Below are 27,420 nucleotides of genomic sequence, written 5' to 3' on the forward strand. Positions count from 1 at the left end.
TATGATGTTTAGCTCTCTTAAACGAAGTTTAATGTGTTATGTATAATGTATTGTAACACTGTACTGTATGTCAAAAAGGGCTTAAAAATGATAACCAGCAGACGATTATCATTTATGTAACTAGTTTATTGTGTTTAAGTGTTCAAATGGTTTTCTCAACCAGTTGAGTATATATTTGAAAGACATACAGAGTTTTAACAGTCTGTGATATTGTGACACTGTTTGCATGAACAGGTCAGGTTTTTTTTTTGAGTTGAACTGTGATCCTGAGATGGCGAGCCACCCAACTAGAGAACCCTGAGAGAGACAACTTGATCAACGCCTTATCCATTATTCCAAGTGGAATTCATCCATTCCTAGTGGTATTTCCCACCACATTACTTCAGTACTGATCATCACACTGACTATTGCACTATTGAACTTTTTGCACTAAAACACAAGGATACTCTCGTGTTCAGTGGATTCACCGTTCGGATTCTAAGGACAGTTATATTTTATTTTTGTTCCTTTCCCACGGTTACATATTTTACGGACTGTGAACTTTTCATATACTGAATCTTATTTGTTGTTTTCCTTGAGTGATCTATTGTAATTGTTTTTGTTGTTTTTGTGTCAGAGATTCTAATTCAAACCAATATCAGTACAAGCAAAGCTCCACAGAAACTAGGAAAGGTTAAAACTATATCTAAATCAATAAGATTGAGGTAAACTAAAAATAAATTCAAAATAGAAGTTAATTATAAACAGTTGGTTAATTAAAGACAGGTGATAATATAATAATATAAAAGCACAGTACAGTAATACTACTCATCAAATAACTACAAAGGAGCTCAAATTTAATTTCTAAAACCAACAAAGAGAAAAGAGATCATTTCTTTAGATGTGTATTTCTATTGTTTTCTTTATTGTCATTTCATTTCATATTTTTCATTTAATTAAACTCAACTAAAAGACATTTTAAAGTCATTCTCCTGGTCTGTCTATTTATTAATGTGCTTTAACTACTTCTTGCCCTCCTGTAGCGAACCTAGTACATTGACTGGTCCATTACAGTGTTTCTTCAAATAGTAACTAAAGTGCACCAATAGCACCAGGGGTTACACAATGCACACCTGAAGTGTAACAGCCACTTGAAATATTTTTCGAATAATTAAATAAAACCATTTATTCCACTTCTACTACAGTTGCTACCTCTCAAGACATTCACCAAATGATATATTTCATTTATCGATAAATGCTAATAAATGCATTTTTGCTAATGTTTATTTTATGAAATTTTACCTGCTATATGTGGTTAGAAAAAAGCATACAGCTTAAGTGATTGAATAATTAGGTTAGAAAATAATGATAAACATTTTGGAACTGTTTTATAACTATAACTGTTTTATAAAGGTTAATAGCTTAAAGTATTAGATAAGGGGTCAAGAGTCATTATTTCATATTCAATAAATACAGTATGGTATATTTTTCTAATAATGCATTTTATCTTCCTCCAACTTGTTTTAACACACCAATTGATTAAAAATGTATTAGTAAAAATTTCAGAAAAACTATTTAATGTGTTTTGTCTCATCAGCATGGACATACCTCTTAAAAGAACCCATTGAAACAAGTTTGCTCATCACAGCTCCCTCAGCCTCTCCAAAAAACACACCAGTCTGAAAGAAACATGGATAGGGTTAGGGCTAGAATGGGTTGTGTTTAAGCAACTGAGATAAACTTAAAACATGAGCAAAGTCCAGTATTCTGTTCAAATAAGTATTCTATTCCAAGGTTGTTTTTTTTCTTGGCTTTTGGTTCCTCTGGCTTGCTTTGTTGGGGACGCTTAACTTCTAGTGATTATCGTCGAATTGATTCCAGACACCATCTTTGCATTTAATAACAAATTGTTCAATCTCGTCATTATACATCCCTGTCATTGCCTTCTTCTATTTGATACTGTTCAACAATCTGTATTGTTGAAAGTACTACATAAAGGCTGAAGTGATTGAGTGATTCTATTCTAATATATATGTATTACTCACACACACACACACACACACACACACACACTTCAGCTTACTGAATGAAAGTTATCGATTATACGTTTGTTTTTTTATTCATGAATGGTCAAAATCATCGTAAGCTTAAGCTGATCGTAGCTCCATTGGTTTAAATGGCTCCAAAATGTACTTAAGCTTACACTACATTTGGTAAATGCAGGCCATGCCAAACGTAAGACGATTGTCCCTCACCAAAGACAGATCCTCAGCCACAATAATGAATCCGTTGTTGTCAATGAGGTAACAGCTGATTTCCTACATCGGGGAAAGCAACAGAAAAGTTGTACATGTGGTAGAAAACAAACTAAAACATGAACACTTGTGTACTGCAACTAGTGAAAAAAAATGGTACACTCACATCATTGTCACAGCTGATGGAACACTTCCCATCAAGTGCTGCACACTAACAGATACAGAATAAGAAGACTATTACGGCAGCAAACAACATCATGAAAAATACTCACATGCTTTCTTTAGTTCTTGACCTCATGTTCTCACTCCCACGTGCTAAAAACTAAAGCATTAGGACGCTACAGACCTAGGTGTTGATATACAGATAAACTAACAACACCACTGAGAAATACGGCAGATGAAGATGTGATCCGGTTTTGGTGCAAATTGGAATATTTGTATGATGAAAATGTTCTTGTGTTTTATATTGTCATTTGTTAGGAGCGAAAACAAACAAACAATAATGAAATAAAAAATAATGCTGTAAATAAATGATTGTGGAAACCAGTTGCTTTCCCTTGCTCATGGTTCTGATGCCCATAGAGTGAGAACGGGTCATTCTTAAAGTGGCCCTATTCTGGATTTTTGACAATGATGAGTTGAAAATGAGACCGATCGACCAATCAACTCAAAAAAATAAATGCATATTATAAGACAATGAAGGTGTTTTTTGACCTTGCATGCATGTGGGGATGCTCAGTCGCTGGGGACTCCCAAAACCAAAATATGAATGTTGCATTAACATAATAGGGGCATTATAATCAGTGTCCAGCAGCACTGTGGTGGGTTTGGCCCACTCCTTCTCACAGAACCGCTGACATTTAAAGGCTTTCAAGCATGAACTGAACATTTCATTTGATGTTGGTCTTTGACTTGGCCATTCCAAAACTTACATTTTCTTGTTTTTCAGCCATTATGAGGTTGACTTGCTTGTATGTTTTGATCAGTGTCATTCTGCATGACCCAACCGTGCTTCAGCTACAGAAGCCCGCTAATATGAAGTTCTTCTCATGAAACCAGACATAACAGAACTTAAATAAAGTTAGCTCACGCACATCATTACTTAATAATCTGATAGACTGTAACATTAGGGTGATGGTTTCAGGCAATGTAGTTTAAAAAGCTATTAGGCAATAAAGTGAAACACCAATTTTTTAAACATGAAATTTAAAATGGTTGAATGGTTGACATTGTGTATAATGACATGTGTACTACAACGCAAACACGGTTTATGAGGACACTTCCTGTGTCAAAAACAAAACAAAAGACTTTCAAAAATTTAAAAATTTCCAGCTGTTTTCTAGAAGGGGTAGGGTTAGGTAAGGTTTGGTGTAGGGTGATGGAAAATATAGTTTGTGTCCCTTTAAACTGCAAATGCAAGTGTGTGTGTGTGTGTGTGTGTGTGTGTGTGTGTGTGTGTGTGTGTGTGTGTGTGTGTGTGTGTGAAATTACCTGTCTGCTGGCAGTCCAGAACTTCCTCTGAAAGAACTCTAGTTTCATCTGAATACCCACAGCTGGTGAAATATTAAAACAAACCATACAAGGATGTCAGTGAAACATCTGACTCTCATGTGCTCAAAAGCAAAATTCAAACGATAAGTGGATATAGTTCATTTCTTGATTACGATTGGTTGAACCACTTAGAAGTCATTGTAAAAACAGGCCACTCTAAAAACACTGCATCACTGCAGAGTCTGATAAATATTGCCTGCTAGAAAGATTGATTATTTACTGTCAATACAAATATTGCTCGCAGTAATTACTATACGTAGTAAGCATTTTATGCAAGTGTTATTTACGACTCAGGTCACTGGCTTAAAAACAACTGTTTCCAGAGCTGAGATTAGAAAGTGATTTCTAATTGCGTACTTCCGCAGGTCCTGTGCCAGCCTTGGCAACTGCCACCGAGATGAATGGGAATGTCAACAGATAGCTTTCTCTAGACAACAGCTGAGCTTGGTGGGCCACGCAAACAAACATGTTTTAAAAAAAGTGCCACATGAAACGGATTGGGCCTACCAATGGATGACTTGTAAGTTGTGTATAAGATATAATAACGGTTTCTGCACGTGAGGAATAGAGGAATAAACGAATGAACTGCATGCAAATAAATGAAGTGTGTAATTAAGGTTATGACTTTAGAAAGCAGACAAGTTCTCGGTACGGATCTCTAAAGCCAGCTAGTTCTTCGTTGTGGAAGAACATTGTCTCTGCATAACATTTTTGGAGCTGGCCAAATAAGTGGCAGATCATAGGACACAACTATTAGGTACGCCAGAAGCAAAATGAACACAGCTAAGTTTATTCTTAATCCGGTCATTTTGATTTTGAGCTCATCGGTCGTTCTGTCACACAATATAAATGTTTGGCAAAAGAACATTCCTTTTATATTAGCTCTAAATCATTTCGGTTCTGTCATTTTCATCAAAAAGCGACTGGTGCGCCTGTTCTAAAATGGGCAATGTGTTTTAGACATTATCCAAATGTTTATATTATTTAAAATGTAAATGTAAGACATATAGACAAGGTCAGAACAGTCACAGTCAAAATGTGCCCTCACACACACACACACACACACACACACACACACACACACACACAAACACCAATTTCCACTTGCACAACTAATGCAAATGTCAATGTAACACTAATAGCACAAATGATCTCAGATCTGCCTACAGAGTAATATCTAAAAATACATGGGAGCTCATATCAGACCTATCAAGTGTAGATTTCTGAATGTTGCCAGAAACGGACTGTTAACATAATACAAATGGGACAGAAAAGTCAGTTTGGTAAAGTATGGGAGAGACTTCTACAGAGAATCCTAACTAAAAATCAGTAATTGTCATATTACAGCATCTTGCAGAAAATAAAAAAATAGCGTATCAATAAAGGCCTACAAAAGAGTTGCTTATAGCCTTAGAGAACATTTAAAAAGCTAAGGAATGACAAACATACACACAACAGATATCACAGCACCAAGTGGGGGAAGGTCACTGATTTATGTTTGGATCCTACTGTAAGCTGAAGAACCCTTGCCTGAGATACAGTAGAAATACTGCTAAGACCAGGACATACAGAGCAACATGACAAGAAAATAACAGAATTTAAAGAAAACACAAGAAAAAAAAACATCATGTGACAAATCTATATTAGTAGAGAAGTGCTGTAGTTTGCCCTGCTGTGATGTTCTGTGCTGGTCCAGACTGGTTAATGCTGGTTAGTGATGCTTTGGTTCTAGTTTATCTGCTGGATCAGCATGGTCTTTCCTGGTTAACCTACCTAAAGAATATTCGAGACACTGGTGATGAGTGATGGATGAGCAAAAAAAAAAAAAAAAAACCTACATAGTATGAAATATGTTGGCGCTACACTTTTAGGCCCACAGCAAAAAATGAGTCCATACTTAAATAACATCTTCAGTTCGGTTGTCTGTTTTTCAGTCTAAACAGTGACTGAACGGAACCGTACCCAGAAATCCTGAAGGGTGTGATAGCATCTTAAGGATGGTGCACACAGCCTAACATTTGGAAATGCAAAGGAGGTCAGTGCTTTCTGAAGGCAGTGTGCATGTGAGCAACACCGCGTGAGCTGGTGAAGGAGCTTCAGGCATGTGTGTGTGTGTGTGTGTGTGTGTGTGTGTGTGTGTGCGTGTGTGTGTGTGTGTGAGAGGGAAACGAGAGAAATGCTGGGGCATACTCTGCCAGTTCTCTGCCTGCGGACACTCTGTGATGTCAGAGCAGTTCAACAGAACACTGCGTGTGTGTGCGCGTGTGTGTGTGTGTGTGTGTGTGTGTGAGAGAGAGAGAGAGAGAGTCAGAGAGTGGCCCTTGACAATGAGACTGTGTTTTTATTGTGTGTGGGTATGTACGAGGCAGTGGATGTAAAGATGATACAGAGCAAAACATGAAGGTATTTGCCTGTATGCACATTTATAGAGAACGAAAGAGAGATAGAAAGAGGCACAGAAGAAGAAAATGACCGTCCAGTAACGCAAGTTCTTATTACTGGGATTGTGAGCTTTAATCTGATCAGACATGCTGGACTAACCCTGGACACGCTGACAGGAGGAACACTCTAGAAACATGGCAGGTGAGTTCAAGCAACAGAAACATACTCAGACATAATCTTTGTGTTTCTGGTCTACTTATCATCAAAAACAATCACTGCTTGACAAACTCTTCAGACACTCTATGTATGCTAAAGAGTTTTTCTTTTAGTTCAGAAGTGTGGCAAGTGCACCAAAGGTGCTTGTGAGTTGAACGCTTTAGATGTAAAATAGTTTGTGCTTTGTCCTATAAAGACATTTCAAGTTAATATTTTGATTTAGTGAATGTTCATGGTTGACTTGGTCGGTTAATGGTCACGTGACATTTGAAATATTATAAACCGATAACAGTTACATTTCAGGGTGTTTACATTCCTTACAAAAACAACTGACACTACAAGTAACTATAAAAATCTTTCTTCCAAATTCTTTCATTTCAAATATTCAACTATTAACATCTTTGAGCTTTTACTTTGTCAGAATATTGGAGAAACCTCTGTCCACAAGAAAAGCTGTCAGCTATGCGAATGTGAATATAAATAATTTAGTCCAAAATGCACATTAACTGCTTTCTGCATGCCTCTCTGAAACATAATTCATCAATAATAATACACAATACAAACTTAACAATCACAATATGATAAGAACTACGTATATGCATTTCACTTTTATTTTGATAAAAGCGTGCAGCCTCATTTATTTATTTTAAAGGTTACTTTTAATTGAAGTAACTACTATAAAAGCTATATATAGAAGTAGAAGTCAGACAGCATGTGCACTTTAGTAAACGTGAAAAGTAGTGTTATGACCTTCTCTTTAATTAAAGAGCCATGGAATTTTAGGTGAAATTTAAGCAATTGTTACATATCAAATAGTTATGAATTTGAGTCAGCTGACTTGAAAACATACAAACTGCAGGTAAAACGTCACCTCATGTCTACACACACACACACACACACACACACACACACACACACAAATATTCAATATAGTTGAAAATATGGAGAGGGAGGACAGCCCTGTTCTCATTAGTCTGACGTTTGTGTCCTTAATTTAGCAGCCCTTCAGGTCAGTGAACAAATTCACTCCAAACACTGCACAAATGTTATTTCTGTACATGGAGGGAAGAAAAATAATAATAAAATTGGTTCTCATTGAACAGTGAGATTTTATGACTAGAGTTGGGAAATTCTTATTTAGTAAAATCCACAAGGACGAATACCGCCATTTATGTGCCGTTAAATAAAAATACTTAGTGATTAGCATTGTAGTAAGTGTCCAGTAAATGACTTTGTAAATGCCACAGCTAAAAGCCAAATATTTATTTTGTAGTCCAATATTTTTCCCACATTGAATTCATTTGACCTCTCCATAACTCTCCAACACAATATATCATTTAAATTCATCCCATGGCATCATTTCTTAATTAAGTGCATGTCCTAAAATCTAATTCTGCAAGTTCTGTCTTTTGCTCTCGAATGGTTTAATTTTTATGAAGAATTGGTTGATGTTTCAGTGACGCATTGATCAAGAAAGTAGCTGCATTTCCATAACCCTTCTAATTGCATAAACTGAAATTGCAATTAAAAATGAGGCTTTTTTAAGCCTCATCACCACCTGAAAACGCAACTCCATGATATATGACACAATGATGAGAAGCAATTTGAACACTGCTTGCACCCTTCAAGTCTACTGGCAGAAACCAATGCATTCTTGATTGGAATCACCTTAGTTTTCATTTCGAGGTGCTGATGTTTTGAAAAGGATGTAAATCGCTAGCTGTTTTTCTATCTGAAAATATGGCTATAAAAGAAACCAATCATGTCTCCATTTCAGAAAACCTTCACGTGTGTGCTGTATATATCTGCTTTGGGTAATTTCATATTTGTTATGTTAGCATGTCTGTGGATGTACACCAAACACATTAACACATTAACATTCTAATCACTCTGAGAGTTGTCATGACAGATACACACTCTTTAGTTCACCCTCCATAGTGCACAATCCATTTTTGCATTTAAAAATGTCAAATCACTATAAACTTGATAACATGGCTTTATCCCTGAAAATGATGGTGTAATCACTTCCAGGATTATGTCCTCTGCAAAATAGCAAGTATTAATAACAGGAAGCCATTGCTCTGCAAAGGTTAAACATTTTTACCCCAATAACCACACATTCTTACAGTCTAAAGCTGTTTAAAGGAACACTTTTTTTTGGAAATAAGCTCATTCTCCAACTAAGACATTTAGCATAGCTTAGCATAGATCATTGAATCCAATTAGACCAGAAGCATCACATTAGTAATGAGAAAATGTATTTCCTGATTAAATTAATGCCCTGTGAAGCCAAAAATGGATAAACTCTCGCAGCACACATGCCATGCAATAAAGCAATAAACCCCGGGATCTGGGAGAATGACCATTTGCTCATCTGCTTCTTCATCCACCCTATGGCACAGGCTACTTAGGACATATTAAGAACTCATGTTACAATACCTCTATAATCTAATTCATAACAATAACCCCTTCATGTTTGGTACTATTTTAAAGGCCTTTGAAGGTGTGATTGGTAAACTGTGTTTTGCTGAGAAGGGGGTGTGTTTGGGGTGTTTAGGGTCTTTGAGAATCTCCAGCCAGGTGCAACCCTTTAGCACAGGAACTAAAACTCAAAGGTCTTTTATGTTTTTACAACTGAGCTCAAGATTTCTTGGATTGTCTGGTCTGAGTATTTAAAGGAAAGTTGCAAATCAGTCAGGGCCTTTCTGTAGCCATGAATGAGTCCATGGTAAGAAGTCCCAACTTCCCAACATTCCCAATATATTGAAACTCTGGTTATTTTTAAACGCAGTGCTACTGGAATCTACTTGAACACAGTGATCTATGCAAAGCTATGCTAAAAGTGCTGTTTCCAGACATTGAGATTGGCTGAATGGATTCAAAAACTCAACTTAACTAAGTTCTGATGAACAGCTCTGCTATAAACAAATTCACTGGCACCGAAATAAAACTTTCAATTTAATTTCATATTCAACCACTTCCATTTTTTTAATTCAACCTCCTTGTTTTTAAGCTGTTAGATGCATTTTTTTGTTCTCTTGATGCTATTCCTTAAGTTGTTTTGAGATGCACAGAACTAAGCTGTTGGTGTTGATGCTATGGGGAATGACATCATTTACAGGCAGAAGGCAGTCAATGATGTCACACACAGAGTGCCCGTGAGTATAAATATGTGTCTGAATTATACCACAACTCTAAACTGACCGCAATAGACAGAGAATTTGTCTCTATACACAAAGCTACATTTGCATAGACATTTGCATTGCCTGAATTTGTAAATAACAATGAAAAATTTGAAACTGAAATCAAAAATTTGCTATGCCTTCTGAAGAACCCAATTTCACTAAGTGCAGCAGATTTTGGTGCTTGTACAGCAATGCCATTTACATCGTCTATCATTTCCTCTGATATTACAGATTTATCATGTTCAAAGTTAGGTTTAGGTGTAAGGATATCATCTGGATTAAATCAAAGACGTGCATTTCTTCTCACCGCTGGTCCCTCTGAGTTTCAGACTGCAGCTACTTCAAGTTTCTCACTGTTGTTTCAAAGAATAGTACAATGACAAGCATGAAAGTATAACCATCACGTCTCGAGGAACACGCACAGTCAGGCTCAATGGCAAAAGTATAAGCAATGCTTTATATGGCAAGACTGGAGCCCCTCAAAGAGGCTGCCTCACTTTGCAAAAGCTATTCTTCACATAAAATCATTTCACATTTGCATAATTGTAATGTGGAAAAGGAAAGATTTGGTCTGGGAAGAACACTTATGGCAATGCATTAGGCATCCAATCATTCCCCACATACGGGGCTGAGAGAAGGAAAGGGCCACTGATCACTGCATCCTTCTGAAAAAAAAATGAAAAAAATGACCTAGGTTAGCATCTACAATGCTGCACTAGAATGGATCATGTTAAGATTCTTGCTAGGACTTTTACAAATTAGATTTTTCTTATTAGCTACAGTTCCCATCACCTGAGTGCCACAAGGCTCCATTCTGGGTCTCATTTCATTTCATTCCCACATGCTCCCTCTTCATTCTATTTTTGAGCACCACACGGCTTTACAATATAATGGAGATGATATATAGCCTAAAGCCCCTTATGAATAAATTTATAGACTTCTCTTTTTGTTTGCTTAAAAGATGAAAATTTCCTACAACTATTGACAGGCGATAACGCCATTTTGATACTTTTAGAGCAGCAAGGTTTTGGAGCAATTTATCTTTTTCTGTCAGATTGTCCTACACAATAAATACATTTAAAGTGTCCTTATAACACATCTTATACACTAATATATACACACACACACACACACACTCAAATGTTTAACATAACCATACATTTTGTAATAATAAAAATAATGAAAGCAGTTGTATATTTTTACGAATGTACTATATGTTTATGGAGTTAACTGAATTGAAGTTGAATGTACTACTTATCCAACTTTAAATAAATTACCAAATCAGAGGTGTAAAAGGGACAGCACTGTTGGGTCATTTTATGTGACTGGTTCATATCTGATGATAGTGTCATCATAGTCAATGTACTGTTTATCTGAAGCAAAAAAGCAAATGAATCCAGCATTAATTTACTCCCTTTTTCTTATCTCTTCACCAGGTGTGGTCTTTGCATTATCCAGCCTGTTATTATTTCAGACAGTCTCCTCTTGCCCCAAGGAGTGCTCTTGTGATACTCATGCCAAAGTGGTGGACTGCCGGGGACGAGGATTATATGATATACCACGTAAACTTCATCAAGACACCCTGGAGCTCTATCTTCAAAACAACCGTCTACGAGGCTTGAGCTCAATGTCCTTTCGAGAGACACCACAACTTCAAATTCTGGACCTAGCAAACAACTCAATCACAACACTTTCCCCCAGTGCCCTTCTGGGACTTAGAAGCTTAAAGGTCCTCAGTCTGGCCAATAACTCTATTCGGGACGTTGATAGACGGCTTCTGGTTTCAATAAGAAATCTAACCATATTGGACTTGTCCTTTAACACCATAGGGGGTCTGCCTGCAGCTCTTGCTGATAGTTTTCACTTTCTCACCCATCTCTCACTCCATTACAATCGGTTAACTAAGCTGGACCGTATACATCTGGAGGCTCTTGGAAATCTTAAACTTTTGCAGCTGAAGGGCAATCCTTGGAGATGTGACTGTCATCTGATAGGACTCAAACTATGGTTGGAGACATTTGCCTTCAAAGGTAAAAATAAAAAGGTTGAAATGTTTAATCAATTAATCAAACAATAGCTAACACATATAGCACATATATATATATATATATATATATATATATATATATATATATATATATATATATATATATATATATATATATATATATATTATTGAGGTAAGTAAATTCCATAATTATGACATGCTTCAAGATATGCATATTTAGATTGCTATTATTATACATTATTACCAAAACCAACAAGTTTAGCATGAGTGTCCAGTCTTGCACTCTACAAGTGTCATTCTTTTCTAGATAGGTGTGAATGAGTTAATAATGTATTTTACAATTGGATTGGCCGACCAACAGTTTTAAAGCAGCTGGCAACTGGGAGCAGATTTGAGCCACACCTGTTAGACGTTCAAGAATATTCTGTCATGATGGATCATGGAACATGTATTTTATTTTATTTTTTGTATTTTATTTTAGTATTTATCCGAACATGGTTTATTTTTAACCCTTATTGCCAGGGAAAAATACTCATGACCCAAATGACATACAAACATTTTCTCTTCGGTCATTGAAATAAAATATAATAAGCAGAGTACCATATGTTTATTCTTCATCTATGGTTTATGCACAGATTCTGCCAAATCAGTGTTTATTACCTCATTTTTTTCCTTGACTTTCACCTACTGTCAATATAGCATTATAACAAACAAATCTGCTAAAACTAGCTAGTAGTTTTAGCTTAAAAGTTATTGAAGACCAACCTGGGAACACGAAAAACACGAAAACCTTTTATCTTATGGAGGAGGCGTGGCTGATCCCCTTGCTAGCTATGACACAGTCTTTTGAAGATTGTGATTGGTTGATGCTCCAAAATGGAAATAAAAAAGTGCTGTTACCTTTTCCCGTCCTCTCCGTTGTTCTCTCTCTCTCACACACACACACTATGTATAAAGTGAGGATTATATTTCTCTGAAGGTTTACACTACACTGTTACACCAGGGTATTAACAATTTATCCGGGCTATTCTTAAGCTGGCATTTTACAATTTACATTCCCCAGGCAACTAGGACCGCTAGTCCTCTGCTCAGGGTTAAAAGCAAAGTTTTAGAACTTTGATAAATGAAGTAAAAAGCCAACCTCTATGTGTTCACCATTTCAGCTTTGTCATTTTCTCACTTGTTCTTAGGTGGAGTGGTTGACAGTGTCACATGCGCCCAGCCTCATGTCATGCTGGAGCGGGACCTCGGCACATTCCCTACGAGCTTTTTCACTCCTGCATGATCACCAGCTACAGCTACCTGTTCGCCAACATCCACTACCTGGACAACAAGCATCGTACGCTCAGTGGACAACTCCACCCAAGCCCCAGAGCTCCATCCGGGAGCGATTTCAGCCCCCCAGGAGAATCAATGCTCCCTGAGTGTGAAGCTAAACAGAGATCCCGGCCTGTGAACTACAGACACGCCATTGCCACAGTGGTCATCACTGGAGTGGTTTGTGGAATTGTGTTTTTGATGATGTTGGCAGCAGCTGTCTACGGATGTGCATATGCAGCAATTAATGCCAAGTATCAAAGGGAGCTGAAGAAGAAAGCGAAAGAGGCAGGTTCAGGAGAAGAGCGCAAAAACATTGAAAGAGAGAGGAGGACAAAGAACCTCTGGAGTGATCAACATCACATGATGCGCATGAAGCACAAATACATATCAGGGATACACTTCAAATGATCCACGTACTGTTGTGTATCTACAAAGTTACTTTCAAGGCAAGTCAGTGTACTTGGCAGCCATATTGGCATTGCCCTTAGGGCAGCTATTTTCTAATTATGCAGATACTTTAAAAACTATTAGAATACTACTATATAATTGTTATTATTATAGCTTAAATTAGGCTAGGAAAAAAATGCATTGTTCAGGCTGGTCAAACAAATGTACATGCATGGTCTAGATGAGCCAACAATTTTGGTGAAGGCCAGTCAAAACTAACAGCCAGTAGTTTTTCAATCAGTTTTGTATTAGTAGTGTTTGTAAATTAGCGATGTGACTCTTTCTTCATGTTACTTGCACCTAGTGCATTATGGGTGCCGAAGTATCCGTAACTTTTTGCTGAAAGGGAACGCCATAACCCTTTTTCTCTGTTTTTTCTAGTCATATAGCAAATAAACAGAAAACAACGCCTTCCTACTGCATAAACAGCCACGTTTTTGTAAAAGCTCATCATGCTAGCAGTGAATCATCCCTTTAATTGTCCAAAACAATGCTGCCAAACTGAGGCACGCTCACAACTTATGGGCTACTACAGACTATTTGTCATGCTATCTCATTCATATTTTTAGTTACTTTTTTCAAATGGGGAGGAGAATGATTGTGTAGTTGAGGCACAAACTTTCTGATCAATACTGCAAATGCCCACCAAAACAGTTCTTTCAAGTTTTCATGTTCAACTGAACACACTGAGTAGTGCATTTTTCTATATGTGGTCTGTCTCTGCTCCCTCGTACAGTCTCTGGTAAAATGATAAGACTAAAAACTGAAGGAAGACTCCCTACTGATGTTTTCGCTATTGCAGTTCTACGAATAAAGCAACATCAATTCTCATTGAGCTTTAGTCAGGCCAAAGATCTATGCGAACATATCAAACATATGTGCTTTAATCTATGGTGTTTCACCTGTTTCCCCTCGTTAAACGGAAGGAAAAAAGCTGTGTGAATGTCTGATGCTAATACTGTGCTTCCACTTCCACGCAGAAATGACACAATCACACAGAATTTGCACACAGCACAAGCAATATTTACATACTGACAAACTATACCTTTTGGAAGGGTTTTATTTACAGTCTATTGAACAATTTAAGATAATAAAATATGATAAATTGTGATGAAAAGACGACATCTATCACTAACAGACAGATCCTTGTATCAGTGTCTATTATATAAGCATCCATGTGAATATACAAAATCTGTTTGTATACAGACACAGTGGATTAAGAGATTGAGTTCGAGAAATGAGATGACAAGAAGGAAATAGTGAAACAGATGTCTTCTGATGCAGTATACGAGATTATGTAAACGTGCATATGAAGGGTTGATCTGTCAGAAATGATCTATGTGTATTACGTAACATCAGAGCACACAACTAAGCACTGTATAGTGTATAGTGTATACATGTCCTGTTCTAAAATCCCAAATTATGACATTTTCTATGATCATAAAGCAGTCTTTAAGATAAAGGTGTTTTAGAAAACACACTGAATATTCATACTATTATAAACACACTAGAAGAGCATTGGAATTAAACTATAGAGAAAAGTGGAACATTCATACACAATGGAACAATTACATTTCGTTTTAATGTAATGCAGTGGCTCTCATCAAGCAGAAATCACATTCAAGTTGTGATTATAGGAAGAAATCCTGTAAACTGGCCTTTAAAACACATGAAGGACACACATGCCCTGGTTACACAAGAGCGTTCTGTCATCGGCATGTCAGGCTGCATTAGTGTGTGCTGCAATGCGCTCGTGAAACCGAGCGGTATCACATCTGAAGCAGTGTATGAACAATGTTTTAAAATATATATATATATATATATATATATAATTATTCTTTTCAAATCATATCAACCAACACTCACTGAGCCTGAAAGCTCAATTTGTCATATATCTGTGGTATATGTGTATGTGCTTGTATTAACAAATGTTGTTAAATATATGTTCATTAGTGATTAGCATTAAAACATACAGCTGAAAGATGTAAACGATACATCAAATTTAAAACATATAAAATAAAGTGAAATACTGTATAGAACCTGAATTTAGTTTTGTGTATGCTCCAGCAAAACAATGAATCATACGCAGTAGAGGGTAAAAATCTGTCTGTTCTATTTCATTTCTCTGTCAGTTATAACATGAATCATTTGTGCATGAGCGTATGTGTGTGTGTGTGTGTGTGTGTGTGTGTGTGTGTGTCAGTGAGTGAGTGCTCCTCCAGGCTTATGTTCAAACAGACACTCTAATTTTCTCTCTGTGTTATTATTTTTCCTTTCATCCATTCTACTGTTTGTCTAGTGTCTCTTTTTCCTCACGTGGATTATGTCTATGGTTCTACATCTCACAAACCATCTCGTATACAAACACATCTAGTGCACAAAAACAACAAGAAAAAAAAGGTTTTGTAAAATAAGCAATGATATGCAGGGTTAAAGGGCAAATGCATTACCTGCAGCGATGGGCGACTCTCTCTCATCCAATAGATGAATAGCGCTGCTGGCCAAAACCACAGTTTTATTCTCAGAGCCTGAAACACAGTGATTCAATTCATTTAAAACAAATCTTACACCAGGCAAGCACTTTCTGTTTTAATGTGGAACTGTGTATTTTTTGTGTTCTGCCGTTTTAACATTAACCACGTCAACCAAGTACTGTTTAATATTATTGCAGTGATATCTGTAAGTCTATATTATGTACCATGCGTGTATGTAAATTTATTGTTATCTGGAACACTAATGGATATTTTTAAATGTCTTGTCACTTTACAGTTAACAGTTAACATACAGTACAATACTTCCTTGCTTTAGAAGCATTTAAAAAAGAAAGGGGATAGGGATTAGAAGTGAAAAAGACAACAACATTTTATTTTAAAGAATCCATTGTGAAAACATAGGGAAAGAGACCTGAATGGGAATTTAATAAAACAAGACATTCAATTCAATTCAGTGCATTCCAGTGAATTTTTCATGCTGCTACCACAAGAGTGCAGTATGTCTTTTAAACAGAAAATGAGGGAACCAAATAATACCAATGATACCAAAATATGATTAAAATACAATTTTTTCCTGACAGACAGTTCATTTGGTGAAATGGATAAAGATTGATTGCAATCCTTATTAAATGGAAATTTCAGAAATCAAAAATGTTAATTTAAAAGGAAGTAGACTCATTTGGGAAATGTTTTCAGAACTACTACAGTAAAAATGCTGTAAAATTAGTAATTAGCATCCATGAATATTCTGTAAGTTCACACTTTCAAGCCATTCCAGGTGGATGACAAAGGATGGATGCATTGTGCACGTGCCTGTTAGATGTGCTACTCTTTCAAGTTGGCTTGCAGGAGCAAAGGAAGCAAAATTTCTTCACCTCAGCAAATGTATTATTCATGTAAACACAAGTAACCTCTTGAGGATTATTTGTGTGTGTTTTATGGACCACACTTGAGACAGAATACCGGACCAAAAAAAAGAATGGAATGGCCAGCAAAGTTCTCAGCCCTTGTTTTATTTTGCCCTGAAGTTCGACACACAACAAAATGACGAAGTCCCTGTTCCAGATCGGACTGGACTGAACTAGAGGGAGGCCATGTTTCAGTGTTTGGACAATATCCTACACCAATCTGAAACACATAAGGATCCTGTGCCCAGCCCATAATCACCCTAATGTGTGGAGCAAGAGCCACTGATGGAGACCAGGTGCAAGAACCGACAACAAAGCTCACCACAGGGGAGAGTACTATGGACAGTGAGATCACAGAGGGAAGCTCTGCCCGCTGCACTGTAGCTGAGGATGAGCTAACTTAGTGCACTGTGTATCATCTGCCTGTCAATATCTGCTTGCTGGGAGTGGCTTGTGGTGTGTGTGAATCATAAGGATCCACACACCGTTCCTATGTCCCTGGTCTCAGCCTACAGCTTCTTGAGTCCTGGACTCCACCTCAGTCTGTCGAGCCAGCGGCTTCACAATATATCCTAGATCCCTCCTATCCACCATGGCCACCGCTTTTGTCAGGCTCCCTCATCCTTCTGGTTCCACTTTGGTCAGCCGTCGACCATCAGCCACCTCGGGACTCCAATACTTCAGCTGTGCCTCATCCCTTTATCACTCTGTTTATGTCAGACTCCTCCCTTTATTCTGGCTCCACTTTGGTCCTCTGTGACTCCAGCTCCACTGCAGTCTTCCAGATCTCCGCACTGGTCACCAGAGCCATCTGCTCCACCTTGCACGGCATCATGCATGGCTCTCCTTGCTCCAAGTTCCTACTGTTTCCTCCCTCTGTTGTCTCCACCATGGACTAAGTTCATCCTCCTCCTCCCAGGAATCTGTTCTCCTTCCAAACCTCCACATGGATGCACAGGTCCAGACTGCTTGCTACACATCTCTGGGCTTTCTCAGGGTGTTCACTTTCAACTCACTCAGAACACACATAATCTAATGTAAAACTTAACAATGGTAGGACTTTTGGTCAGTAAATGCATGGAGACCTGGCTAGTGTTTTTTGAGTATATACGAGCTATAGAACCCCTACCTAGGGCATGACACATGTTTGTTGTGGGCTCCAAAATAATTCTGCATGCTCAAAAAGTCTAGTTTAATAGCACAAAATGCTCCTTTCATTTCCTGTTTATGTCTACCAAGACCTGTAGACCATTCACAGTACCAAAACTTCATTTTTAGTTGACTGTGAAATCATGCTTGTATGCAGTAAAGACTAATTACAATATTTGCCAGCTTTGAAAACTGCCTTGTTTTATTTTCCTTATATTGTAAAATATAATCTTTCTTTTAGCTTTTCTGTTCTGTGTTAAATGTTTTTACACATGGGTCTGAACTAGTCTCTTATTCAAAACAGTTACATTATCCTGAAGAGTTTTGAGAGCATGATTTCTTATTCGGTTTCCTGTGCCTGGTTCAATCATGGTGCAATACAAGAATGGATGACTTCTGTAATGAAACTGGCATATAATCACCTGCGCTGAAAGGAAGGGAGTAGATGAAGGTTCCAGGCACCTGTTCAGCAGCCCGTTTGTACCACAGAGGAAAATGATCAGCACTGAACACCACCTCCTTATTCTCTCCAGTCAAGAAGTCTCTTAATAAAACAAACCACACACAATATTCATTATTACAAGCTGTTATACAACAGATATTAATCTAATATTATTCTAGAAGATAAATCTAGGTTTACGCTTGGGTAACATTTATCATAGTGTTCCTGTGACACAGATTACTCAAAACATCAATTAGTTTTGTTACCAGTGTTGGGGAAGCTATTATGGCATATGTTTGTATAGCTACAATACTACAAATATTACTACTGCTGATACTAAAAAGGTTCACATACAAGCTACTATTTAAAGAAGTGTTCAGTTTTATGTCATTCATATCAATGCTTTATTAAATGCTGACATTATGAGAACTCTTTCCAGGAGCTATTCATTGAAGCCTAACATGAACATAATGTCAATTCAAGCTATTTGTCTTTCTGGTTAAATACCCACATCGTAAAATTAGGGGCAAGCAGCTCCAACACGACTCTGACAAAGCTTGCAACATTAATACAAAGAACACTTATTAATGATCCCAATTCGGGAAGGAGATTGTCAATTTTAGCAACCAAAAAGTGACCAAGAATAAATGTCAAAGATGCAGCCCATATTCAATAGCTATACTCCCCTCCAGGGAATCTCAGTCACCATTTGCTGAACAGAGCTAAACTGTAGTAATTAAATAAATCTGTGGATAAAGAATAGCTTGAGTGTGTTCCTCATGTATTTACAAAATAGATGTGTGTTCACAATGTGTGTTCCACTGACAAATCATCTATGCTACTTTACTCCCTGAGTAAACTATAGAGAACAATGCTTGCTTGTGTGTGTCTGTTCACTAAGTTAATTATTCTTGCAAACACTGCGTGTGTCTGAGTGGGATTTGATAGGGGGTGTTTTAAAAGCCTGATCAAGTAAAGTTTAACTTAGTACTAACAGCTTAAGAAAACCTGTTGTGTTTACGCGTCCAGAAACTGGCACAGGCTTTAATGATCTGCTGAGTTTCCCAAGTGCAGCACAAAGATGTTTTTGAACAGTTAATTAAAACTCTGAACAAATTGAAGTTTAAGCACCTTTCGTGTTACATGCTTAACTGTACCAATGCAACAATTCATGTGTTAGTTCACTAGAGTTTGCTTTGGCCTTTTTTTAAATAAATCCTAAATGAGATTATAAGTTATTGATTGCTTTGTCATGACTGCTGAAACTAACATCTGACTTCTGTCTACCTCCGCTAGTAATGGGTTGTTCTTGAATGACTTGTTCATTTTGAACAATTCTTTAATGTGATTCAGGAAGAATGAGTGATTTGTTCATTTACACATGCGCATTATCCTACAGAACAAAAAAATTAGTTCAAAAGAATCTTTTCGGATCATACTGCTCAAACCTGAAGACTCAAGATGAAATAATCAATTCTCTTTCCAGATCATGCTGTATTGGTTAAAGCTTATTGAGCTGTCACACAATGAACAAACGACTCAGACTTGAAGACTTGTCAGATAATAGGTGAGGTGAGCTAATCATAGACTAATGAATTAATGTTTTCTGTTTCTCATAGCATTAGTTTTGTATTGTTTGTTGTGTGATCAGCATTAGAGTAGAAGTAGAAGATATGTTAGGGAAGTGACACAAAATATTTTAATTATGTTTTGCTAAAACAAATGAAATGACTCGAAAAAAGATGATAAGACACACCAATTTTCAATATCAAGCAGCAAAATAAACTGTTTTGTAAAGCTAAAACTAGTTGGACGCGGATGAGACCAGAAGTTAGACCCATAGAATTTTTACATCAGGAAAAAGGTGGATGGTCTCTTGCAAAACATTTAATACACATTAGTTACTGTTCTACTATTGCTCTATTGCATATAGTCTGAAACTCTGTCATAGAAAAACATAAATTATTAACTGATTGGTCAGTTGGTCTGGCATCACAAAAAGGTTGACGCGTGATAGTCCGGTTCGAGTGCCAAGGTAAGCTATCTCCACCCCTTTATCAGAGTTCCTACCAGGACAAAGAGAACCACAGAAACACATAATGAATAATAAAGTATATAAGAACTCTGGAAATAAAAATTCTATTAGTAAAGTCAACATGAAAAGGTCTTCATGACACCATTTCACCATTTTACAAATGGTGAACTAATAAGATGCTGTAAAGAAGGCATTCCACACCTTTATTTATTTGTGAATAAAAGATGCTTCAGAAGTCAATATGTAATGAAAGATTTTAAAGACATTTTTGTAATAACGTACTACAGAAATGTAGTAAGAAAATATGGACTGTTCTTACTCAGATTTATTGAGAGCAAGACTGGTCCAGTATGCTTCTAGTGGTGCTGTGACAACAGCATCAAATAGAACTTCCTGAATCAGATCATTATCACCTACCAAAACAATCAAGATACAAACAAAATAATTCACACACACATCATGCTCTGATTTCTTGTATCGTTTAATATAATTAACTCTATAATATATATTTTAAATATTCGCTGCCCATCATAAAACTAAATCTAGAGTATAAAAATGAGGTAACACAATAGCAGTCTTCAAAGCAAATGTTAGTGTTGGCATGCATTTAACTTACATTTTAAATGTGGTTCCCATTGAAATACAGTTTGATGGCATCAATCTGAGACAAGAAACTGTGTTCTGGATGTTCCTCTGTGTTGCAGTATGTCCTGAAAAGTCAAATAAATCGGTCACACACATGCAAACGTCAAACACATTCTGTAGACTCTCAAAAGGGTACTTTAAAGACACTGAATAAAATATTTTAGGAAAGTACTGTACCATTCATTCGCTAATAAAACATCTGGATGCTCCAAATCATGTAGTCCTGAAACAGAAGATATATCTGTTTCATGCTGTTGCTTAAGGCTGCTTCAGATTCATATTGTATGACATGATATAGCCCAGCAGGATAAGATCCTTAAATAGCAACATCCGGTGATGAGGAACACTGATTCCTAACAGATAAAGATAAGTGAAAGGTCTATATATTATCTTAAAAAATCATTATTATGTAGTCTGCATCAATGCTTTCCATAAATAAAGCAATCAAGAATATATATATGAGAATTAAATGAACATTTGTTCAGCAACAATCATACCACATGTTGGCAGTGATAACCTAGTAGGCTGCGGGCTGACATTTAACACAGTTGCGCTTGCGGGTATCCAGAGTTTGCATTCTTGAGGACCTTTCCGGATCCCACCCCTCTCTCGCACTTTGATTACTATCTATCTATTCTACACTGCCCTAACAAGACAAAACTTTAAAATACAACAATGAACTGTTGCACTTTGTCATAAAAAGGCAACATGGTTTTGTTCTCATGTTCTCATAGTATTAGAGAATGTTAATGGCTATATATATCTATATATATATATATATATATATATATATATATATATATATATATATATAGACGTGGTGAAGAATCACACGACAAGTAGAGCTCAAGAAAAGTGAGCCCAAAGGGTGGATTTATTGACAATAAATTAAAATGCGTCCTGGTGCTAAGGTGATCTTGCTCTTAGGTGTCCCTTGGTGTTCACTGGAGAGCAAGGAACCATCGGGTCACCCTGGCATTTGTGTCCTTGGCCCAGGCCATCCATTGCAGGGAGGCATGACTGGTGACCAGGGTGAACTTCTGGCCCAAGAGATAGTAGCAGAGCTCCAGGACTGCCCACTTGATGGCCAGGGCCTCCTTTCCACCGCTTTATAGTTTCTCTCGGCTGGGGTCAGCTGCGGCTGATGTACAACCTCAATGCTCTCTTGCCCTCCTGGACTTGCAACAGGACAGCTCCTAGTTATGTGATAGGCATCTGTTTGCTCCAGGAAGGGGCAGTTGAAGTCGGGGGCTCTGAGGACTGGCTCCGATGTCAGGGCCATCTTCAACTTTTTGGAAGACCTCCTCTGCTGCTGGTGTCCACTCCACTTTCTCAGGTTGCCCCTTCCTGGTCAGATCTGTGAGGGAGGCAGTTAAAGAGGAGAAGTTGGGCATAAAACAGCGATAATACTCTGCCAACCCCAAGAACGCAAGCACCTAAATTTTGATGAGGGGTCTGGTAGCCATTCTGATCGCTTCCACCTTCTTCTCCTGGGGCCAGATGAGGCCCTCCCGATCTGGAAACCCAGGTACTTCTCTTCAGAAAGAGCGAGATGACATTTGGGGGTTGTCTGTGAGCCTAGCCCTCCAGAGCTCTGAAAGTACCCTCTGTAACCGGTCCAGGTGTTCGTCCAATGCCTGGGAGTGGATTAGGACGTCATTCAGGCGGCTGTGTAGGCTTCGTGGGGGCGTAATATGATGTCCATCATCTGTTGGAATGTCACCGGGGCACTGCAGAGACCGGGAAGGGAAGGGTCCAGTATTGCCAGTGGCCACTAGGGAAGAAAAGGCAGTTTTAGCTTTTGCAGATGCAGACACTGGTACTGTCTGTCTCTTTGGGATGCCGACTCGACTGAACTTGACTGAACAACAGCTCCTTTGTGATGTTCTTCGCGGTGGGGGTGTGGAGAGGAACTGCTTCTGGATACTGGGTGGCATAGTCGACAATCACCAAGATGTGTTCATGACCCCGAACAGACTTCGGCAGTGGCCCTACTAGGTCCATCCCGATGCACACGAAGGGCACCTCGATGATGGGTAGTGGAATCAGCGGACTGGGGCAGAAGTTCTTGGGCCCATCAGTTGGCAGGTTGACATGCCTGAAAGAACCTCTTCACCTCTGCCTCCATGTTGGGCCAGTGAATCCGTTACCGGATCCGCTGGGTGGTGTCACTGCTCCTAGATGTCCTGTCATGGGATGTGAATGAGCGAGCTCCAGCATGGTTTCTGTTTTTGTTCGAGGCACCACCAATAACAGTTTCTCCTTTGACGATGGTAGAACACTAGTAGAAGGTTATTGCATATGGCCTCTCCTACATCAATGTGACCACAGCGCACCTACATGTGGTACACCTGTCTCGCTAAGTTGCCGTGTGGTGCAACCAAAAACAGACAGTATAATTGGGAAAAAAGACTCAGAGAAGAGATCGGTGCTTTCACCCTAACTTTTATTACTTGCAAGGATTCTACTCTGGCTCTTCTGCAATTTTAAGGGATTTTTCAATCTTTCAATCAAAGCAGGTGTCATCCTAGGCAGAACTTAACAGCCATTCCCTCTGCCTACCTGTCTTGCAATCTCATCTCTGCCTATTGTTAGGACTGTGTTTACTCCCCTCTTAACCTTCTTTTGTCCTGTCAGCACTTTGTTTAATAAACCTGCAGTCGCTCATTTTGCATTTGAGTTCACTCTCATAAAATCCCTTATAAGACTGATGCCAGTGATGTTGGATTAGGGGCAGTGCTAACACAAGAGCTGGATGAAGGCGAAAAGAGTAGTAACATATTCATCTAGAGTACTGTAGGGAGCTGAGAAAACCCTATTCTGTGTCAAAGAAAGAGTGTTTATGGATGAAAATGGATGCCTTATCTGGAAGGAAGAAATTCTGACATCATTACAGATTATTACTGGGAGTGCACAGACATAGCATGCATTGAATATTTTGGAGTCTTGGTAATTTTGAGTGTTAACTTAAATCTGCTTGTATTAGGCACATAGGGACCAGGTTATGGTAACTCAAGACTAGTGTTGCTTTATAGTCTGGATACTCTCACCCTATGAAACGGTTTAATGCAGCCAGGGTTTTAATCTGATTGATACAGTGGGCAACAATTACACAGCAAAGGAAATTATGCAAAAATCATAACAAACAGCCACTACATTTCACTCATAGTCACATCATGAAAAATATCACTGTTTAGGAATCACAGCATATTGCAGGAAACACACACATAAATACATCTATAATAATCATATTAAGTGAAATGTAGTGAACACAGTCTATTTAAGTCTATTTATAGTTACCTTCTTCAACAGAGATATTTCCTCTGAAGACATATTTGCCATGACCTCTGGACAGGGCCACTCCTAAACTGAAAATAAATAATAGACATCTAATTAAGTACAGAAATTTACATCACCAATCTATTCTTCATTTTGTTTTTATCATATTTATTTATCAATTCTGGCTTCCTAATATGGTTTCCCACATAATACTATAGATTTTGTACAATAACCAAGCTTTATTTTTTCCCCACATCAGCAAATCGACAACATCACCAGCCATAAATTATCCTGAATCCATAAGCTGCATCCTTTTTGGGTAGGTTAAAATGAAACTGCAAGTTAAATATGTTACTAAAAATGATTTAGGAATTTTTGAAAAAAATGACTTTTAAAACAGAAAATCTAAATCTGAAAGTAATTGTGTAGTGACTTAAAGCTATGGTATATTATTATGCTTTTTAGAACATGAGCAATAACTGTTTAACAAACAGTTCAGTTTTAAGTCAGTTCTTATTTCACTTTATTTAGCCAATGGATCATTTGAGGGATCTAAAATATACTTCTGAAAAAAAATAGCACTGAAAGAGGTCTTATTATTACCAGACATTTTTAACAATCCTTGAATACGTGAAATGAATCCAGTCTCTCTGGTTCCCTGATCGTCACCAGAGGTGACTATCACCTGAGTTTTGACTGTTTATCTTGAACTTGAATTTCCCATAACACTGTACCTGAACTCATCAATGAGCACAACTGGTGCTCATTTAAAAGGACTATTTAAGCTTGTGTTTCAGAATCACGCTTTGCAAACTCTTGTTTTGCTCCAGCTGTCATTATTAACTGTTTCTATCTCTGTTTGGATATCTGTGTTGACCTTATACTCATTTTGGATTACTTTCTGCCTGCCTCTAGCCCCCTTGCTTTTGTTCTATGGAGGACTGTTTACTCTGCCTGCCCTGATCTCTGGTTTGTCTTGTTACATTGTTACATTCCTGTTGGCTGGTCACCACCATTGCCTGTATGACTGCACATGATCTTTCAATGGAAGCATCATAAAACTGCAAACTACCTGGTACAATCAGATACATCTGTGTCTGTTAAAGCAAATTTAACAAATCTACATCAGTCCTCAACCAGCATGGCATGAAGAAAAGTCCATTGAAACCTCTCATGAATTGGAGCTAAGTTACCACAGCAGCAAAACTACACCAGCAAGATAAGACAGATTTTTACATCCAAATGTTCATGTAATGGGTTTAAAAAATATTCTGGACAGTGCTTAACATTCTGATAATTTTCATTTTCATAATAATATTATACATAATAACAAATGTTTAATACATATACCTTTGTATAAATTGTTTTTACTTTTTATATATATCACCCCCTTTGAAGTATTTTTAGTACCTGAATATAATTTTTTCAGAAGGAAGGTTTGTATTTTTTCCGTGGTTGGAACAACAAGAGCAAACTGTATCTCTTGGAGGAATCCAGCATCACTTTGGCATAACACACCACACCTAACTCTCAAAAGGGGAAGGTATAGCATCAGCAAAAAGTCACGGAGGATCCAGGATTTCTCTTCAGAAGTACTAGATTGCACAAAGACAGCAACATTTTCATTAACATTTCTCTGCAAATCCCAGATGCCAGAAAGACCTTCCTGCTTTTCCCCTATTTACTTTTAATAAAAGGCTATAGATACTGACTATTATGAGAGAGTGCTCAGTCATTGCTCGTGGAGTATTTGTACTATGTTTATCGGCTGTGGGCTCTTTTGTTTACTACATGGCTTTCAGTGACCTACATGAGTCAGGTCAACTCACCGCCAATCCTCGTAAGTTAGGTAGAAGATTTATAGATCTTTATGATTCAAGTCTATTTGTCGATCAGCACAAGCCAGGTCAAGCTTGATGTTGCACCCATGAGGGAGAGTCTTCGCTGATCGTTACTTCATCGCGAATCTGCCCGACACATCAAGTCCCTGCCAGATGGCCACAGTCAAGCCCCTCCTCCGCTGACCATCCAGAGTCATGTCACATCTCATCAGGTTTGCAAGAGTCACATCACGCCGGAACTGACTCAGTCTAAGCTATGTCATGTCTCATCAGATCAGCCAGAGCCACTTCATGTCTTATTCAACCAGACAGAGTCACCTCACACCTATGCTGATCACTGCACAAGATGGCCACCAACCCAGAGCCATTGCACAAGATGCCACACCAGTGTATCCCAGCATCGTGGATGCAGCACTTGGAGACACCAGGGCATTCCAAGGGGCGATCTAAGGCTGGTGTTCAGGATTTGGCAGACCCATCGCTGATGTGCTCGGTGCATGCAGCAGACATCCCCAGAGCTTCAGGCCCCACCAGCCCACGTAGCTCGCTGTAAAACCTTCTCCAGTCAATGAATCTGCTCCCAGACTTCATGAGGTGTCAGCCTGGTGCTGTAGATCCTCTAGGGTTATCCCCTGAGGCTTGTCCTGTTGATCCTCAGAGGGTCTACACACTGCAGAGCCTCTGAGGTAATGGTGCACCACTGGAGACTCACACACTGCTCAGCCACGGCACACAGAGGCCATTTGTAAATCTTGTAAACCTGTGAACTCACAGCCTGTACTGACTCGGCCACAGAGGCTATTGTTAACCTCTCAGGTCACTTTTTCCAGCCCTCCACTCCCGCCCTGGCTACCTGCCCAGACGCCGCCTGCTGCCTTGGCCCGTCAGCTACACCTTCGTGGTCTTCAGCTCTGGCCTGAAAGACTTCTGCTTCACCTGTGCTGCTCCTGGAGGGCTCTTGCTACTTCACTGTGCTGCCCTGGAGGGCTTCTGCTCTGCCTGCGCTGGCGTGGCTCTCTGTGCACTACTGCCACTGCCTCTATGGCCTAGGTCAATAAAGGCTCCATCCTCCAGGCCCAAAGTTGTCCCACATGCAGCTCAAGTGCAAGGCCTTGTTTACCAGTAAAACCCGCAAATGGATTCACAAATGGATTAACAGCCAAATTATTCATTTGAATGTAAACATATTAAGTCCACAATTAAGTCCACATAATATAAATGGGACCTGAATGGTTTTGGAAGCAGTACTTTACATTTGTCAAAGCACCCAGCAACAACTGGCCCAG

The 27,420-nt window shown here is 38.3% G+C and overlaps 2 protein-coding genes across 2 annotated transcripts in view; one reads left to right on the forward strand and one right to left on the reverse strand.

Moving 5' to 3' along the window:
- LOC122335499 (voltage-dependent calcium channel subunit alpha-2/delta-3-like) overlaps nt 1-26,331 on the reverse strand; it is a 40,818-nt gene extending 14,487 nt beyond the window's left edge. The window contains 13 exon segments of the mRNA XM_043233381.1: nt 1,588-1,658; nt 2,235-2,297; nt 2,401-2,445; nt 3,726-3,787; nt 15,794-15,871; nt 18,315-18,436; nt 20,305-20,400; nt 20,689-20,782; nt 20,986-20,997; nt 21,000-21,079; nt 21,192-21,237; nt 24,315-24,382; nt 26,249-26,331. Of these exon segments, the coding sequence (XP_043089316.1) occupies nt 1,588-1,658; nt 2,235-2,297; nt 2,401-2,445; nt 3,726-3,787; nt 15,794-15,871; nt 18,315-18,436; nt 20,305-20,400; nt 20,689-20,782; nt 20,986-20,997; nt 21,000-21,079; nt 21,192-21,237; nt 24,315-24,382; nt 26,249-26,331 (920 nt within the window).
- On the forward strand, nt 5,933-13,757 carry LOC122335501 (leucine-rich repeat and transmembrane domain-containing protein 1-like). Its single transcript, XM_043233383.1, is given in 5 exon segments — nt 5,933-6,368; nt 11,005-11,598; nt 12,767-12,820; nt 12,823-13,214; nt 13,217-13,757. Coding segments are annotated over 5 exon segments (1,077 nt in total). The 5' UTR covers nt 5,933-6,361; the 3' UTR covers nt 13,247-13,757.
- Nucleotides 26,332-27,420: the final 1,089 nt, after the last annotated feature.

This window comes from Puntigrus tetrazona, unplaced genomic scaffold, assembly GCF_018831695.1.
Source record: "Puntigrus tetrazona isolate hp1 unplaced genomic scaffold, ASM1883169v1 S000000797, whole genome shotgun sequence".
In the NCBI taxonomy this organism is placed as follows: Eukaryota; Metazoa; Chordata; class Actinopteri; order Cypriniformes; family Cyprinidae; genus Puntigrus; species Puntigrus tetrazona.